Genomic DNA, 19,584 nt, shown 5'->3' with positions numbered 1-19,584 from the left:
CTAATCCGGCACGGATAGTTTTTGATATTGGTGCTAATTTGTCGTTTGTGTCTCCAAGAATTGTGCCTAAGTTAAATAAACCGCTAGTTAAGTTAAGTCGTCCGGTAGAAGTTGAAATAGCGGATGGCAAGACGGCGCTAGTTGTTGATGTGTGTAAAAATTGTAATGTTGTGTTTGGTGCTGAAAGTTTTAAAATCAACCTCATTCCGATGACTTTGAGTGATTTTGATATTGTCGTTGGTAAGGATTGGCTCGATCGTTATAAAGCCGATATTGCGTGCCATGATAAGTTTATTCGGGTAAAGACCCCAAGTTGGGGAGAGTTAATTATTCACGGCGATAAACGAAGAAGACTTGTGCCGATATGCACTTTTGCACGGGAACGTCGTTTCCTTGTTAGTGGTGGCATGGCTTTTCTTGCCCATGTTGTTGATACCCGTGATGAGCCACCATCCATTCAAGAAATTCCGGTGGTTAATGAATTTGAAGACGTTTTTCTGGATGAGTTACCGGGTGTTCCGGCGGAAAGACAAGTTGAATTTCGCATTGAGTTTGTTCTGGGGGCTACCCCCATTGCTAAAACTCCTAATCGTTTAGCGCTGACAGAAATGCAAGAGTTGTTAAATCAAACCCAAGAGTTGCTTGAGAAGGGTTTTATTCGACCGAGTGCTTCACCATGGGGCGCTCCAGTTTTATTCATAAAGAAGAAGGATGGTAGTATGCGGATGTGCATCGATTATCGGGAGTTAAATAAAGTGATGATCAAGAAGCGTTATCCATTGCCTCAGATTGACGATTTGTTTGACCAACTCCAGGGTGCAACGTATTTCTCTAAAATCGACCTACGGTCTGGCTATCACCAAATGCGGGTCCGTGAGGAAGATATTGAGAAAACGGCTTTTAGAACTCGTTATGGGCATTTTGAATTTGTAGTTATGCCTTTTGGTCTTACGAATGCACCGGCGGCATTCATGGATCTTATGAACCGAGTGTGCCAACCTATGTTGGACAAGTCGGTAATTGTGTTCATTGACGACATACTTGTTTATTCTAAGAGTATGAAGGAACATGAACATCATTTGCGTGGCATGTTGAACACGTTGCGGAAGGAGAAGTTGTATGCAAAATTCTCCAAATGTGAATTTTGGCTAAGAGAAGTTCAATTCCTTGGCCATATTGTGAACAAAAATGGTATTCAAGTAGATCCGGGAAAGATAGAGACGGTGAAGATTTGGGGACGACCGACTACGCCTACGAAAATCCGAAGTTTTCTCGTATTGGCCGGTTATTATCGTCGGTTTATCCAAGACTTTTCTAAGATTGCTTCTCCATTGACGAAATTGACGAGAAAGAACGCGAGATTTAATTGGGAAAACGAGCAAGAGATCGCTTTCCAATTGTTAAAAGAGAATTTGTGTCAAGCTCCGGTGTTAGTGTTGCCAGAAGGTGTCGAAGATATGACGGTTTATTGTGATGCTTCTCTAAATGGGCTCGGGTGTGTTCTAATGCAAAGGGGTAAAGTCATCACTTATGCCTCTCGACAATTAAAGGAACACAAAATGAGATATCTGACTCATGATCTTGAGTTGGCGGCGGTTGTGCATGCGTTGAAAATTTGGCGCCATTACTAGTATGGTGTCAAGTGTACGATTTATTCGGATCACAAGAGTTTGAAACATCTTTTTGATCAACGAGATTTGAAGTATCATCAACGTAGATGGATGGATGTGGTAAAGGACTACGATTGTGAGATACTTTATCATCCGGGTAAGGCGAACGTTGTCACGGATGCGTTGAGTCGAAAGAGTCAACATCCGACGATACGACTAGGATCGTTACGTTTGATTATTACTAACGATTTTCTTCTGAAGCTTGGCGAGATTCAAATTGAGGATTTTGTTAACAATAAGCATGAGGAACGAATCGTGGGGCAAACAGAGTTCATTACTTTAGGCCAGCATGGTTTGTTGTCCTTTCAAGGAAGAGTGTGGGTGCCTAAGATGTGGGATTTTCGACGGGTGCTACTTGATGAAGCACATAAGTCAAAGTATTCCATTCATCCGGGCGCAACGAAAATGTATCTTGACTTGAGGAAAGAATATTGGTGGCCGGGCATGGAACGTGATGTTGTTAAGTATGTTGAATAATGCGTCACGTGTTTTCAAGTTAAAGCCGAGCACCAAAGCCGTATGGCATGTTACAACCGTTAGAAATCCCGAAATGGAAATGGGAGCACATTACCATGGATTTCATTACAAAGTTACCAAAGACAGCGAGAGCCCAATTTGATTCGATTTGGGTAATAGTTGATCGATTGATGAAAAGTGCTTTGTTTCTTCCCATTTTGTAAGCGATATCGTCGGAGACCTTGGCTAAGTTGTTTATTAAGGAAGTGATATCGAGACATGGGGTTCCTATATCTATTATTTCGGATCGAGATACCCGTTTCACATCTCGGTTTTGGGAAACGTTTCATGAAGATATGGGTACATAATTGAAATTGAGCACGGCGTACCATCCTCAAACGGACGGTCAAACCGAACGTACGAATCAAACATTGGAGGATATGTTACGGGCGTGTATAATCAATTTCGGTGGTAGTTGGGATGAGTACTTACCTTTGGTGGAATTCTCGTACAATAATAGTTATCATACTAGTATCGGGATGTCACCTTATGAGATGCTTTATGGACGAAGGTGTCGAACTCAAATTTGTTAGGGTGAAGTGGGTCAAAGAGAAATCGAGAGTACCGATTTGGTTTTCGAGACGAATAGCAAGATCGATATTATTAGGACTCATTTGAAAAAGGCTCAAGATAGAAAAAAATCGTATGCCAATAAGCGTAGATGACCGATTGAGTTCTAAGAAGGTGACATGGTGATGCTTAAAGTTTCGCCATGGAAAGGTGTTATTCGATTTTGAAAACGGGGAAAGTTAGCTCCTCGGTTTATTGGGCCATTTAAAATTTTAGCTCGTGGTGGCGAAGTCGCGTATCGTTTGGAATTACCTGAAGAGCTTGCGGGGATCCATAATACATTTCATGTTTCCCATCTTAGTAAGTGTCTTGCGGATGATTCATCATGGGTTCCATTAGAAGAGATTGAGCTAAACAATAAGTTAGAGTATATTGAGGAGCCGATTGCTATACTCGATGAGAAGGTCAAAAGGTTGAGAAATAAAGAGGTGAGAACTTTTAAAGTTCAATGGCGACGTAGTAAAGGTTTCGAGTTTACTTGGGAGCCCGAAGAGTTCGTGTTGGTTTATCTTCCCTCTTGTCATGCGGCTTGGATCGTGAGGACAAGCTCCGATTCAAGTGGGGGAGAGTTGTAAGACCCGAATAATTATTGTACAGCAGTGTAAATAGTGTACATGAAGTGTGGGTGACTTTGTGTAATTAAATAGAAGTCAGAAACTGTCCATGCAAGGGTGCGCGTGGTGCACTGTTTACTGTAGCCGGATTCTGTTTCTTTTAATGAGATATTTTGGAAGGGCTTTTTGGTAAATTCACTTGAAGACGAGTTAAAGGCTACCAGATCAGTAAGTGGAGTGTCATAACTCCATTATCACCTACCTTTATCCATTCCATTTAAATTCTAGAGAGAGGGGAGAGTTCTTGAGTGAGAAAGCTCAAATCTAAGAGGAAGAAGTTGATTTCGCGCCAAAGCGCGTGTGTTAAATTTGTTCATCTAATCACTAGCTACATTGTGATTGTAGTGGTATGCTCTAATCTTGATTTCCTTATTTTAATTTGTGTAAGGGTTAGGGTTTGAGTTAGTTATGAACATAAAACCCATATTTGGTGATTTTGGGTGTTCTTGGGTAAGACTGAGTCATGAGGACTCAAAGTTGACTAACCTAAAGTTGATAAATGTGTTTATGTGTCATAATTGGTTAGTTAATTACTAGCACACCTAGTTATTTAGCAAATGGGTGTTGTGTGGGTTTGAGGATGACTCAAAATGGGTGTGTTGGTTTTAAAATGGTCAAAGTGTTAATGATTGACCTAGTTGGGAAATATGGGTATGAAATACCCTAATTGTGTATTAGTTAGTGTTATTAGACCTTAATCACTAGCTTTGAGTGATTTATGATGGTCTTGACCTTAAAGGGGCGGTTTTGGCGATAATGGGGCATTTAATGCATTTATGTCATTAAATGCACATGGGGGGAATTGTTGGTGTTTAAGTCCAACTAGTTTGTGTGTTGATTGAGTACTTATTGAATTAGGTACTTTGCTTTGAAGCTTGCGGAAGGATAAAACTGTCACCGAATCTTTAAAGTGAGTGGAATAATTATGCGTACATGTATATGGCGTATTTATTTGTGAATGTTATGGTATGAACCACGAGCCGGTAGTACCATAACATGTGCGTGACAGGTGTCATGATGTGAACCACGAGCCGGTAGCATCAAGTGTGAACCATGAGCCGGTAGCACTATAAAATCATGATGTGAACCACGAGCCGGTAGCATCAAGTGTGAACCACGAGCCGGTAGCACTATAAAATGAGGCGTGAACCACGTGCCGGTAGCGCCAAAGTGTGAACCACGAGCCGGTAGCACTATAAAAGAGTGAGACTCAAATGCGTATGGTGTGAACCACGTGCCGATAGCACCATAGCGTTATGGTTAACCATATTATGTTGTTGGATATTGTATAAGCATGATATATATATATATATATATATATATATATATATATATATATATATATATATATATATATATTGTGTTGAGTATATGCTAATGTGGTGTTGTGATAGTGTACGAGTTATTAGCATTATGTGTATGACGGCATGCTATCGAGTTATATTTTCGTATGAGGTATTTGGTGGGTGTGATGGCAAATAGATGGGTTATATATGTGTATGTATAATTGTTACACTCACTAAGCTTTGCTTACCCTCTCGTTGTTTACTTTTTTTATAGGCTCTGGCGTGGAAAAGGGTAAGGGCGTTTATTTGGATTAGAGATACCGCTTTGTTTTTTAGGGGACGCTTTTGGATGTGATACCTTTTGGAGTTTGACCGAAATTTGGGTAGTTTAACCCCCAAACACCATGCTCATAGTGTCATTTGGAATTTAAACTAATGTGGTCGAAACTCATGTTTTGAATGAAACTTGCAATTCGGGTCGATGTGGGCCCCGTCTTGTAAAACTTATTTTATGATTGAATCGTGTGAGTTTTTCATATTATAACATGTTGTGAAAAGCATTTCGTCTAAAAATGGCGGGAAACGGGAGATCTTTTTACGCAAATTGGACATTTTGATTAGAACTGTCTGGGTGCTTCTGCGCGCCGCGCACCCTAAGGTGGTGCGCGTGGCGCACCCTTCTGTAAATAAAATAAAAAATTTTGTTTGCCGTTTACAGTTGGATATTGGGTTGGGTTGTTACATAATTTAAAACAATATGTAATATCAATATAGTTATGATATATGTAAAAAAAAATATTTTTATATAAATATCAATTGTTTGTTTAAATTATAATAATACTAAAATAATGATAATAATAATAATTCATTTTTAAATTGTAACTTAATCATTTTCATAATATTATTTGTATCTATATTCTTTATGTTTGTAATCATAATAATAATAATAATGTTAATAATAATAATAATGATAATAATTCAATAATAGTTTTAATGATAATTCTAATAATAATAAAAATGATAATTTTAATAAGAATGAAAAAATAATAATGATAATATTAATAATAATAATAATAATAATGATAAAAATAATGGTAGTTTTTAATAATAATAATAATGAAAATGATAATTTTAATAATACTAATATAAATAACAATAATAATAAAATGATATTTCTAATAAAAATGATAGTTTTATTAAAAATAATAATCTTAATAATAATTATATTTTTAATAATAATGATAATACTAATAATAATATTAATAGTCATAATAATCTTCATGTTTAATTCCTAACTTATAATTATGAACCCTACAGTTCTAATTCATAATCATAATCTTTATCGTACGTGTGTTAATATAATTATAATCTTTTTCCATAATCCTAACCATATCATCTTTTATTAACTTCGTAAAATGATTATGATTATATTATTAACATGTTCATAATCATAATAATCTTGACAACAACAACAACAATAATAATAATAATAATAATAATAATAATAATAATAATAATAATAATAATAATAATAATAATAATAATAATAATAATAATAATAACAACAATAATAACAACAACAACAACAATAATAATAATAATAATAATAATAATAATAATAATAATAATAATAATAATAATAATAATAATAATAATAATAATAATAATAATAATAATAATAATAATAATAATAATAATAATAATAATAATAATAATAATAATAATAATAATAACAAAAGAGGGCTACCTCAAAGAATAGGTCTGCTAAAAAACAAACTAAAGCCCCTGCCCGGGCTCGAACCTGAGACCTCTTGTTAATAGACACAACACCCTAACCTTCCCTCCATTCTTTCATTTCTGATTAAAACACAACCCGTAAATATATATCCAGTATCTATAGCTGTCTAATTCATCTTTTTCATTTTTTAAAAAAAAATGCACCAGCCCAGGTTTGAACCTGTGACCTCTCGTTAACAGACGGTGAGAATGAGAGAAAAATATATCAGCTGCAGTAGTTGCTTCATGATTATGGTGTTCGAGTTTGAAACAGTAAAATAGAAAGTTTATTTGCAGCAGCTGCAGGTGGTGTGTCGTGGTGATGAGCTGGTGGTTTTCGTGAGGTTGCAAGTGGTGTTTGATTATGATATGCAAAGGTGGTGTTCGATTAAGTGGTTTTGTTGTAGTTCGAAACAGAAACATAAAAATTGTAATGAGGTTGTGGTGACTTCCTGTGGTGATTCATGAAGAAGAGGAGATGGAGAGAGAGTATGAATGAGCTGAGGTGGTTCAATTTCAAATAAGGACGGTTGTTTTGGTAGTGAGGGTGACGGTTTAATGGTGACAACAATGATGGTTATGGTTAGTACTCCGGTGGTGATAGAAGTCAAGGGTGGTGGTCATTCAACGGAGGTGGCGGGTTACAGATGGCGGCCGAAAGGTGTTGTAGGGTGGTGAGTGTTGAAACCATGGTGGTGATCAATTTTTGTTGGTGATTCAAGGTGGTTGTGGGGTGATGTTTATCGAGCCAAAATAGTAGTAGGTTAATCAAAGTGGGTGGGTGATATTGGCCTTCAATTTGTTTCGGGTTTGATCAAAATAGAAAGGCTAATAGGTTTCGATTGATTGATGATGGTTTGTGGGTTTCATCTCGTATGATCGGAGATGGTGAGGTTGGTGATAGGTACCATGTAAATATATGCAAAGAAGAGATAGTTATATATCTCTATGCAGTGTAAATATAGATATAGATATATAAGATAGATAGATGGGTTTAGTAAAGAAGTGGGAGACATAAAAAGCAATTAAATGATTATAGAAATGAGTGTGTTGTTTAGTGGTTTGCATTGCATATGTATACATATAATTAAGAGATATTCGATAGATATAGATAGCTAATAGTAGACAATTCTTTCAATCAACAAAAGTGATTGAATTCATTTAAATCAAATACAGTAACAAACATAATAAATATTATAATAAAAGATAACGATCAAATGAATTATGAGAGTACATGTATAGCAGCCAGATTCATTATATTTCATTTGTATTATAATCTTACTGACACTTTAAAGTGTCTAGTGGCAAACAAGCATGAGTTGTTGATAGCGACCTTGATCTACAATTTCAGCTCAAACATAGTAGTTCGAAAGTAACAACACTCAAGTGGGTTGGGTTTGTGTATAGTTTCAAAAAGAAGAAAACAAATAGATAAAAGTGATGAATTAGTTGGGTGCATGAATGTGTTCCACTAATAATCAAAAGAAAACAAACTACATTATTTAAAGATGTAAACTTTTGACTATAGACCTATCGATTGAATATAGAATCTTCAATTTAAAAATTTTCTAACTATACTCTGTGACTTGCATTAATATTAAGGTTAAAACCTGAATCACAAAATTTGAGTAGATGGACTACTCCTCTTACAATATATATATATATATATATGTTATGTGGTTCCTTTTCGTTTTATGGATGAAACGAGAAACAAAAATATAAAAATCTCCAACATGTCTAGATAGTTTTAAAGCTTAACACTAAATGATTCTTGGTAAGAGGAGTGTACTACAAATATAACAAGAAATAAATTTTATTTATTGCATAAGGTTTCATGTAGTATTATAATCATAATATAGTCTTAATATTAGTTAGAATAATCCATACATAAATCAATTTGTGTTGAATCTATTATATAAATGATAACTAGCTCAATTCACTATAATACATTAATACTTATATACATATTATGTTGTTATCTAATATATTATGATTTATAAATATTTAAGTGTTATGCTTAATTTAATTCAGTAACTAAAGTTTATGTATATATGTATATATGCACACGTTTATTAAAAACATAGCTCATGAATCGTCGGGAATAGTCGAAGGTTTAATGAATTCATGAAAACAGTTCAAAATTTTTGAGACTCAACCTAACAGACTTTGCTCATCTTGTCAAAAATATAATATCGTATCGAGAGTTTGATTTAATATTAGTCAAAATTTTCCAGGTCGTGACACAATATAACTAAAGTTTTTTAGTTGTGTTGAACTATGAAAATGCCATGAGCATTTCGCGATCATGGATTTACAAAGTACTGCCATGCGTCCATGGTCTTACTCATAACGGCCAAGGGCATTTTGCGACCAAGGACTTCTAAAGGTATGCCATGGGTGCGCTTTACCCGACCATGGACTTTAGTGAAGAGTAGGCCATAGCATAAAGTCATGGTCTACTCATAAAATGTTTTCTTGTAAGGTAAGGCTTTCCTGAAGCAAACATTGTTCGAAATTTCCGTTTGCGTTCAAGACATCTCGCAAGTGACTTTGAGTTCCGAATCTCAAGGCCACGTCGAGGCTTCTCCGGCTATTCGCATAGGAGCCTTCTTGATGCAACAATGCGATAAATCAGAGATCGATGTTTTGCAAGCTCTGTACTCAGTCATTTTGAGGCATCCCAACCAAAAGGTGAGGGGTATTTAATTGTGGGGGAAATTCAATGCCGTAATTTGCGTATATTTACGCAGGCAAACTAATGCCTTTTTTATTTTTGATAGTATTTTATGCGCGCATCGTTATTCTACATTTAGTGTTTATTCTGGCATATGCTCGAGCAAAGAAACAACTTAGTTCCTTAATTTTAGCAAAATAGCAAATTAAAAAGCCAGCTTTCATTATTTGCACAATAACGTAGAATAAATGTTATGCTGCATGACGGGAGCGACCCCTCTATGTCCGACATAATCTTTTTATTCTTGCGGCAACAATCCAATGTTGTCCACAGAGAGAGCAAGCCAATGCTATGAATTATACTCTTGACTTTTGTAAGTTTTTATAAGTGTTTACACGTATTAAAAATCCAATGTCGAATCTGTCTATATAAGCAATCTAATGCTTATCTCAAGATTCTTCCGGCCAATCCAATGCCCGTGATATTGACAAGTAACCAAACTTGTATTTTATAGTCATGACTTTGCAGATCTTCGTCCTGCGCGGTGTACAAGCATTTGAAACAAACCAATATTTTACTACTGTCACCATTATTTATAGTTTTAGTAGCCAAACTAAACTATGCCACTTGGGATTCGGAGCGTTCCCTGTGCAGCGGTGCGTGCAATCAACATACTTAATATTTATAGTGTTTTGGACGCACTAAATAAGAAACACTGCAGAGGGTGGATCAGTTCCCTCGATAAGTGTGTTTTCTTTACGGACTTAACCGAGAAATTAATATATGTGATGTGTATGCGGGTCTATCCTACCTGTTTAAAGGATTTTCGGCATACAACCGCTAATCACTAAAAGGAAAATAATCTCTTCTAATATTTATGCTCATATCATGGTAGCCCCCATTTCAATAGTACTAAAGTACTTAGTGGTGTTGAAATCTAGAATGGAAGTTAAACCATTTTTAGAAGGTAAGTGCAAAAGTACGTATGCGACCATGAGCAAATAAAGTGATCTCATGGACTTACGCAATGCTGCCATGAGATTATAATAAGTGTCCATGGTCTTACGCATTGCAGCCATGATATTATACTAAAGATGCCATGGCCGCGCATAACGCGATCATGGTCTTTAAAAAATTTTCCATGGTCTTACGCGTTGCCGCCATGGATTTACTAGATATGCCATGGGCACGCTTACGCTACCACGGACTTTAAATAATTGTCCATGAGCTTACGCATTGCGGCCATGGACTAATAAATGAGCCATGGGCGCTTACGCGACCATGGTCTTTAAATAATTTTCCATGGGCTTACGCCTTGCGGCCATGGACTAATAATTATGCCATGGCGTGCTTACGCGACCATGATCTTTAAATAATTGTCCATGGGCTTACGCCTTGCAGCCATGGACTAATAAATATGCCATGGCGCGCTTACGCGACCATGGTCTTTAAATAATTGTCCATGGGCTTACGCCTTGCGGCCATGGACTAATAAATATGCCATGGCGCGCTTACGTGACCATGGTCTTTAAATAATTGTCCATGTGTGACGACCCAGAAATTTTCGACCAATTTTAAACTTAATCTGTAAATGATTCTGACACGATAAGCAAAGTCTGTAATGTTGAACCTCGGAAATTTTGAACTATTTTCATATATTCATTTGGCCTTTGACTATTCACGACGATTCACGAACCATTGTTGTAAATTTATATATATATATATATATATATATACATATATGTATATATATATATATACATATATGTATATATATATATATACATATATGTATATATATATATATACATATATGTATATATATATATATACATATATGTATATATATATATATACATATATGTATATATATATATATACATATATGTATATATATATATATACATATATGTATATATATGTATATGTATATATATGTACATATATATATATATGTAAACATATATAACAATTTGAAATTATAAAATGTTATTTAAAACATTAGAATTAAATATGTAAGATAAGATACAAAATAATTAAGTGTAAATTAAAATGAATCTATATGATTACTATGTATAATTAAAATTATTTGTATAATACAATATATATATACAATATGTTATTATATAACATAAGAATTACATAATTAATAATATGTAAGGGTAATATATAAAAATCTTATTAAAAGTTAAAATATAGTTGTTATAGTAATATTATTATTACTTTCATTATTATAATTAATACTAATATTGATATTAATATCAGTATTAGTTATATTATTATATATGTAGATATGAAAATTTAGTACATTTAATCTTTACTAATATTATTATTACTTTCATTATGATTAAAATAAATGTTAATATTAATATCAGTGTTATTAATACTATTAAAATTATAATATATATATAAAGAAAATTTATACATATAATTTATTACATTATTATTATTATTATTTTAGAAATCTTTATTACCATTATCATTAAAAAATCATTGTTTTTTTTATCATTATAAATAGAAACAATATATTATCATTATCATAAATAATATTATCATTACCATCTTTATAACTAATAAAATCAGTATTACGATTTATTATTATTATTATTATTAATATTAAAAGTATTATTATTATTAATATATTTATATTTATTAACTAGTAAAATAATTTATATACATGTAAATCTGGATGAATCCAAATCAGTTTGCCATCACCTTCAAAACTTTGCTTTCCTGTCTACTGAATTGAATCTTCACTACTTTACAATCAATTAAAAACAAAACCAGTTAGAACTCGTTATCCACTTTTTATTTTTTTTATTTTTTTTTGTACCCGATGAATAATCTGTCGACTTACTTAATCCCATCAATTTCAGTGGTATGTAATATCAGGTGACCTTACATTATCATTTATCAATTACAAAAACCCTTTACAACTTTTATCTAATTGAATTTAAACAGAAAAGAACTCAAGAAACCCGTCGACCCTGTTTTGTATCATTTATTCAAACACCTCGATTTCTTAATGAATTTTAAAAATTTCAAATGCAGTGTTGTTAGGAATCGCATATCTAAACTTTCTGGAAAGTTTCAGATTCCAATTCTTCTAATTGAAATGTAATTTTGGAGTCAAAGTTTTGGTTTCTAAAAGTCAACGTTTGTTCTTCCATCAAATTCAAGTTATTTGTTAAATTTTAAGTTCAATTGAGGATTGAGAAAGTTTCTAGGAACGTTTTACTATCTTTTTCATGTTATACTTGTAATCTAAAACGCTCTTAAAATTTGAATTCGATTTTGAGTTCTATAACGGGTTCGTCGAACTGATACAACACTCTTTTTTTATTTTTATTTTTTCTGTTTCAATTAATTTAATTATCATAGGAAATCGTTTTGTATACATATTAAATCCAAAAGGTTGTTAAGAAAACAAAAATCTGCTAGTTGTGTGAGTTCCTGGTCGATTGGGAAACGATGGAGAAGGAGAGGAAGTAAAACAGAAACAGGTTATAACGTTCAGGCTAAGGATTAAATCAGGAAAAATAGATACGGAGTAATGGTTAAGGGAAATGTCGGGGAACGAGAGGTCTCGGGTTCGAGTCCCATCGGGAACATTTCTTTTTACGCAAAGTTTTAAGGGTATACACTCTTAACTTTATTTCTATTATTATTATTATTACTAGTAATTATTATGATTATTATGTTATGATTATAAGTATTATTTTTATTATTATGATTATTATGATTATTATTATTATTATTATTATTATTATTATTATTATTATTATTATTATTATTATTATTATTATTATTATTATTATTATTATTATTATTATTATTATTATCTTTTTAATTATTATTATTATTATTATTATTATCAGTATTATTATTATTGTTGGTATTATTATTGTTATTAGTAATTATTATTATTATTAATAGTATTATTAGTATTATTGTTATTGTTATTATTAATGATTGTTAGTATTACTAGTACAAGTATTAAAATTATTATTATTATTATTATTATTATTACTAAATAAGTATTAGTTATCATTTATTGTTATTATCATAATTATCATTACAAATATGACTAATATTATTATTAATGTTGTTACTAATATTATTATCGTCATAATCTTATCATTTTTTTTGTATCATTATTATTATTATCATTAATATGAACATTTAAAATATCTAATAAGACTAAAATTATTATTAAACTTACTACTATTATTAAAAATATTATTTTTACTAAAACTATCATTATTACTTTATAATTACTAGTGAAACTATCATTTTAACAAATAAATTTTTTGTATATCATATATACTTATTACATATACTAGGATTATGTTAATATTTCATATAACAAATGATATTTCATGAATATAATACTAATCACAAATATAAGTATATAGGTATATTATTATAACTAAATGTATAAATATTAACCATTATAATTATATACACAAAATCAATATATATACAATATAATATAAAATATAATATAAGTATATGTTTAAAAATAAAAGTTACTATAAATCCTATATAACTATAAATATATAAATAATACATAATAATAAATGAAATTTTGTGATTTACACTATATGTATTAGTAAATATACAATTGATATAGGTTCGTGAATCCGAGGCCAACCCTGCATTGTTCAATGTCGTCATATGTATTTTTACTACAAAATACAGTATAGTGAGTTTCATTACTCCCTTTTTAAATGCTTTTGCAATATATATATTTTTGGGACTGAGAATACATGCGCTTTTATAAATGTTTTACGAAATAGACACAAGTAATCGAAGCTACATTCTATGGTTGAATTGTTATACCGGATATCGCCCTTGTTGAACTTGGTAGCCTAAGAATTGGTGTTTATTATAATTGCCACCAATTGACGCGAATCCTAAAGATAGATCTATGGGCTTTGACACGCCCCACTCAGAGAATTTGAACTGCATTAGTACTTCGATATTTATATATGGGGATATTCTAGATGCATTTTGTTAATGTCTGTTACCAGGTGTTCAATCCATATGAATGAATTTTAAACACTTGTTAGTGTATGATTATTGAATAAATGAAATCTTGTGGTCTATTAAAATAATGAAAATGAATGATTATGATAAACTAATGAACTCACCAACCTTTTGGTTGACACTTGAAAGCATGTTTATTCTCAGGTATGAAAGAAATCTTCCGCTGTGCATTTGCTCATTCTAGAGATATTACTTGGACTCATTCATGACATATTTCAAAAGACGTTGCATTCGAGTCTTTGAGTTCAATAAGATTGTTATTAAGTCATTGATAGTTTGATATATTATGAAATGGTATGCATGCCCGTCAACTTTCGATGTAATGAAAGTTTGTCTTTTAAAACGAATGCAATGTTTGTAAAATGTATCATATAGAGGTCAAGTACCTCACGATGTAACCAAATGTAATGTATTCGTCCTGATGGATTAGGACGAGTCATTAAACCATGGGATTATGCCTTGCGGCCATGGACTAATAAATATGCCATGGAGCGCTTACGCGACCATGGTCTTTAAATAATTGTCCATGGGCTTACGCCTTGCGTCCATGGACTAATAAATATGCCATGGGCGCGCTTACGCGACCATGGTCTTTAAATAATTCTCCATGGGCTTACGCCTTGCGACCATGGACTAATAAATATGCCATGGGCGTGCTTACGTGACTATGGTTTTTAAATAATTGTCCATGGGCTTACGCCTTGCGGCCATGGACTATTTTAGTGCGCAAATAATGCGGAATGTGATAGAGTGTGATTAACACTGTAAGGGGATTATGGAGCGGCATCGCAGACTAGTATTGCGGAACTTTAGCATCATGATTCCCATCTCCAAAAGGAGACACTTTCCAACCTTCCAAGAGGTATTAGGTGTACGGCCGTCACCGATAAAGGAAACATTATTTTTCCGCTAGTTATAATATACACTATGCCAGCCCCTAGTTCAAGATAATTAAAGTATTTATGTGTCTTGAACTATAATTAATATCACACCAAGGAATCCAGAGGCTAAACAATTGGCACTCATTAACTGAGTTCTTCTAACATTCGAAGTATCATCCTGATATTATATCATTTGTGTGATATATACACTATGCGCATATGCTGTGTTTACAAGTTTTAATAACTTGTGTTTAGCATCTAAAAGATGTAAAGCATGATCCATAGCCACTAAATAAATTTTTAGTTAGTCATATACATACAAGCAATACGCGCTTAATATGGCATTATAGTTCTACCACGTTCTTTGTAACTATAAAAATGTATTTACTTGTGCGAAATCATTCCTTTAATTATGGTATAATACTCGGCCATTATGTTTCAATATGGCAATTAGAGTATATGCGAATACCAATTTTATAACGCCACAGTATAAGAGTCCGCATGGCTATTTTGTCTTAGAAAAGTCGCGAAGTTGTGCGATCATGCAATGTAAGGACCTTTATGGAGTAACGCACTTACCGTATATAAGTCTTAATTACGCATTACACGGGCTACATATCAAGTAGCATATAGGCTATCAGTTGGTATTCAACTATTTAATTGGCCACATGTGCTTTTAGTACTTGTATTTATGCCTTGTGAAAAAATTTATTTTCCTTTTAGCATATTCAAAAGTTTACAAGAAGGTCCGATCGAAATTTGTTTCTACACAATCGCTTATACAATGAGATTGAATTTTAAGCAAATCTCTTTTCATATACACCTTTTATCCTCAATCTGGGTGTGATCATGCGAGCTATGCGGTTGCCAATAAGTAGGTACCGTAAGGCAGTAAGGCTGAGGCCGGGCGACTTGCTCGGAGGCGTTGCGCATGTAATTGTGTAGCGTATTGCTATAGATACATCGTACGTTACGATTTGACACACATAATTTTTAGAAAGTAGATCCTTTATGTATCACTCTCTTTATCATCTAAGATTTTTAACGTTCGTATAGAAGTTTTGTGTAGGAAGAATGTGACCAAATTATGATAACACATTTTCTCAGATGAGTTGCATGCGCGTCACATATATGCACATAGTATGGAGGTCGCAATTTTTCGTGATGCTCTATGCACCAAAGGTTTGATGCCATGATTGTTTCAAAGAAAACATATTGCTTTGTATATTTAGCATGCACATAATTTTTAGGCTTTGAGGATTAATTATCGTATAACCATGCGGTACCATACGATATAGCTGCTCGGAAGGTTGCGATCATGAATTGGGCATGTTGAATGTATATTACGTCAACACGCTTTTGAACTTGGAAATGTTTATGCATGCGAGCAGCTCAGAATTGTGTTTAAACAAGGCTATCCACTAAGAAGCATCCGATCACTTCAAATAATTATTGATATTCGCGTTAAGCGATAGCTTGATTAAAGCTATAGTCAACGTTCTTTAAAATTGACAATAATAATAATTTCCATAATGAATTGCGTGTGAAACTATAATAACAAATAATTTTGCCATTTAATTGCCAAATCTTTTAGCTCGCGAAATTACCATCTGTCCTTTATTTTCATATTTGAATAAAAAATTGTGTTTGTTGTTTTTCAAATCAGGTCTAAAATAAAGGCGATTTGCCATCGTTTGATCTTTCAAGGTAAATTATAATTATAATTTATAATAAAATATAACCCTTAAATATATTCCGTTAACACATATGTATTGTATGTCATTAGCTATTAGCTATACTCATAAAAACATTGTAACATACGGTGGTATATTTAAGCAAACAAATATGTTCAAGTTTAGAAACTTGCTTCAACCCCATATATGTTGATACCCATTTACCATCAACCGTATTATATCACCTTATAAGAGCGCTCCCAACGGTTAGCCCAGGGCCACCGCCCAGGCTCGCCCACCCTGGGCGCCGTTGGCACCACTTCCGCCCACCATCAGCCCAGGTCGCGTCCAGCCTATCTCGCCCTGCTTGTTTACTATGTTGAGCATTTTTGTGGACGGAATTGGGAGAGGAAAACAAAAAACAAAAAAAAAAAAAAATTTAAAAATACACATAACGGCTAGTTGAACGGCTAGTTTTTTTTTTTTTCCTTATTTTTTACACTATATATACACACACCAAACAACTCATTTTATATACACAAACATACACTATCATTTCATATTTTCTACCCCATTCATCATTTTTATACTCAAAAATAAACAAAATGAGCTCCGACTCCGAGCCCGACGTAAATATGCTATTATCGATCAGAAATACGACTACGAATCGAGCACTCGAAGCCATTGACGCGCTAGATGAATTAAGTGATAACGAAGAAGTAGAACAAATACCACGGACACCTAGAAGATATTTACATAGAGATCGTCAGGGTCGTGCATTGGCTTTATGGAATTATTATTTCTCCGATAATCCCACATTTCCGGACGATTATTTTCGTAATCGTTATCGAATGAGCAAACCTCTATTTCTTCGTATTTGTCAAGGTATATTGAACTTTTCTCAAACTCCGGTTCCTAAATATTTTAGTTATTTTATTCAAAAACGTGATGCTACCGGATTACTTGGTTTCAATATTGTTCAAAAAGTAACATCTGCCATACGTCAACTAGCTTATGCCGCTTCGGCCGATGTTTTTGATGAGTATTTGCATATGGATGAACAAACCTCATATGATTGTTTAAACAATTTTTGCAAATGTATTTTCCACTTGTACGGTCCCGAATATTTGAGACGACCAACTGCACAAGATGTGCAACGTTTGACCACTAAACATGCTCAAATACATAGTTTTCCGGGGATGTTAGGAAGTATTGATCGTATGCATTGGAGATGGAGAAATTGTCCGGCACGTTGGAAAGGTCATTATACACGAGGTGACCATGGTTACCCGTCAATTATGCTTGAAGCGGTAGCATCGTACGATGGATGGTTTTGGCACGCGTTTTTTGGAACTGCTAGATCAAACAATGATATCAACGTGCTAAATCAATCCGACTTGTTTAGTGAGTTATTAGCCGGTGAAGCACCACCATGTACGTATACGGTTAACGGATGTACGTTTACTAATGGTTATTATTTGGCGGATGGAATTTACCCGGAATGGTCTACAATAGTTAAGTCGTTCAAAAATCCGATAGACCCGAAACAAAAAAAATTCAAAAGGTATCAAGAATCGGCAAGAAAAGATATTGAACGAGCATTTGGAATACTACAAGGCCGATGGCAAATTGTTCAACGTCCGGCACGACCTTATTATATCCGCAAAATTAGAAGGATTTTGTTTTCATGTGTGATATTAAATAATATGATAACCGAGGACAACAGCCGTGCATTTTGTGGACTCGAGGAGAATTATCGTCCGGTTCGACGACCTACGAGATCATTCCAAGAAAGGGTTGAAGCGCATATGCGAGTGGACGCGGAAATAAGAGATGCGGGCATTCATCATCTACTAAAAAATATGCTTGTAGAACACATACATAATCTTCCACCAAATTATCGCATACGACATGATCCAACAAGAAATCCAAACAACCAAGAAGACGCTGGATCTTCACACATTCCCGATGACGAGGATGAAGAAGATCACGAAGAAGATCAAGAAGACGACGATGAAGAATAGGTGTTTTAATTGATGTTTTAATGTAATTTTATTTTTAATTGTATTTCTTATTTTAATGTACTTTTTTATTTGAATTATTGTAATGTTTTTAAATTTTTAATAAAAGTTTAGTTTTATTTAAATAATTGTAATTTTTTGATAATATAAAATAATTCAAAAAGAAAATAAAAAATGAAAGGAGGAGTGTCTTTGTTGGGAGTGTTTAGTTCTGGGTTTAGTCCTGAGAAATAAGTGAGATGGAGGTGCTGATGTGGCGCTGAATGGTTGGTTAGTCCTGGAAGACATTGTGTCATGGTTGGGAGCACTCTATATTAAAATATTAATATATCCTAATATTATATTTAGGGGGATGATTCTCACACACACTTTTTTGATCCTCACACACCAATTGACCATTATTAGAAGAGCAAAATGTTAAAATAAGTGTGTGAGGATCAAAAAAGTATGTGTGAGAATCATCCCCTTATATTTACCTTGTAAATAAAGGCTTGAATCCACAGCCTAGATCTAGTAACATAATAGACGTTTACATACCTTTTGAGATATGCGGAATCCACAGATGGTTAAGATCATGGTGTATAGTAGCCGTATCCGTGCCTTTAATCGTTTATTCCTTATCAAAGTCGTTTAAGGATTCAAGACTCTCAGATCCGCCGTCACCGGTGTTGTGACAGCCATAATAACCAAAACACAAAATGGTTATAACAAGATTCCAATGAAAATGATTGTGTAGATCGTGAGGATCAAATTAATTCACACTAATTGCCCTTTATGCAACAAAATAAAAAAGATTTTGTTTCTATTATCTTCGGCCGACTATTAGGCAGCAGGTATGAGTTCTTCTATGTTTT

General features: G+C 33.3%; 1 protein-coding gene across 1 annotated transcript; it reads left to right on the top strand.

Annotated features, from left to right (window-relative positions):
* Positions 1 to 17,314: 17,314 nt before the first annotated feature.
* On the top strand, positions 17,315 to 18,733 carry LOC139839376 (protein ALP1-like). The gene has a single exon (XM_071829430.1). It carries the CDS (start codon positions 17,315 to 17,317, stop codon positions 18,731 to 18,733), a length of 1,419 nt encoding a protein of 472 aa, XP_071685531.1.
* The last annotated feature ends 851 nt before the right edge of the window (positions 18,734 to 19,584 follow it).

The sequence above is a fragment of the Rutidosis leptorrhynchoides genome, chromosome 4 (genome assembly GCF_046630445.1).
Source record: "Rutidosis leptorrhynchoides isolate AG116_Rl617_1_P2 chromosome 4, CSIRO_AGI_Rlap_v1, whole genome shotgun sequence".
NCBI lineage: Eukaryota > Viridiplantae > Streptophyta > Magnoliopsida > Asterales > Asteraceae > Rutidosis > Rutidosis leptorrhynchoides.
The sequence above is the reverse complement of the archived record's forward strand: the minus strand, read 5'-3'. Positions and strand labels throughout refer to the sequence as shown.

What these genes read in the sequence shown, in the direction of transcription:
- LOC139839376 (XM_071829430.1), top strand. Translation starts at nt 17,315, where the DNA reads ATGAGCTCCGACTCCGAGCCCGACGTAAATATGCTATTATCGATCAGA.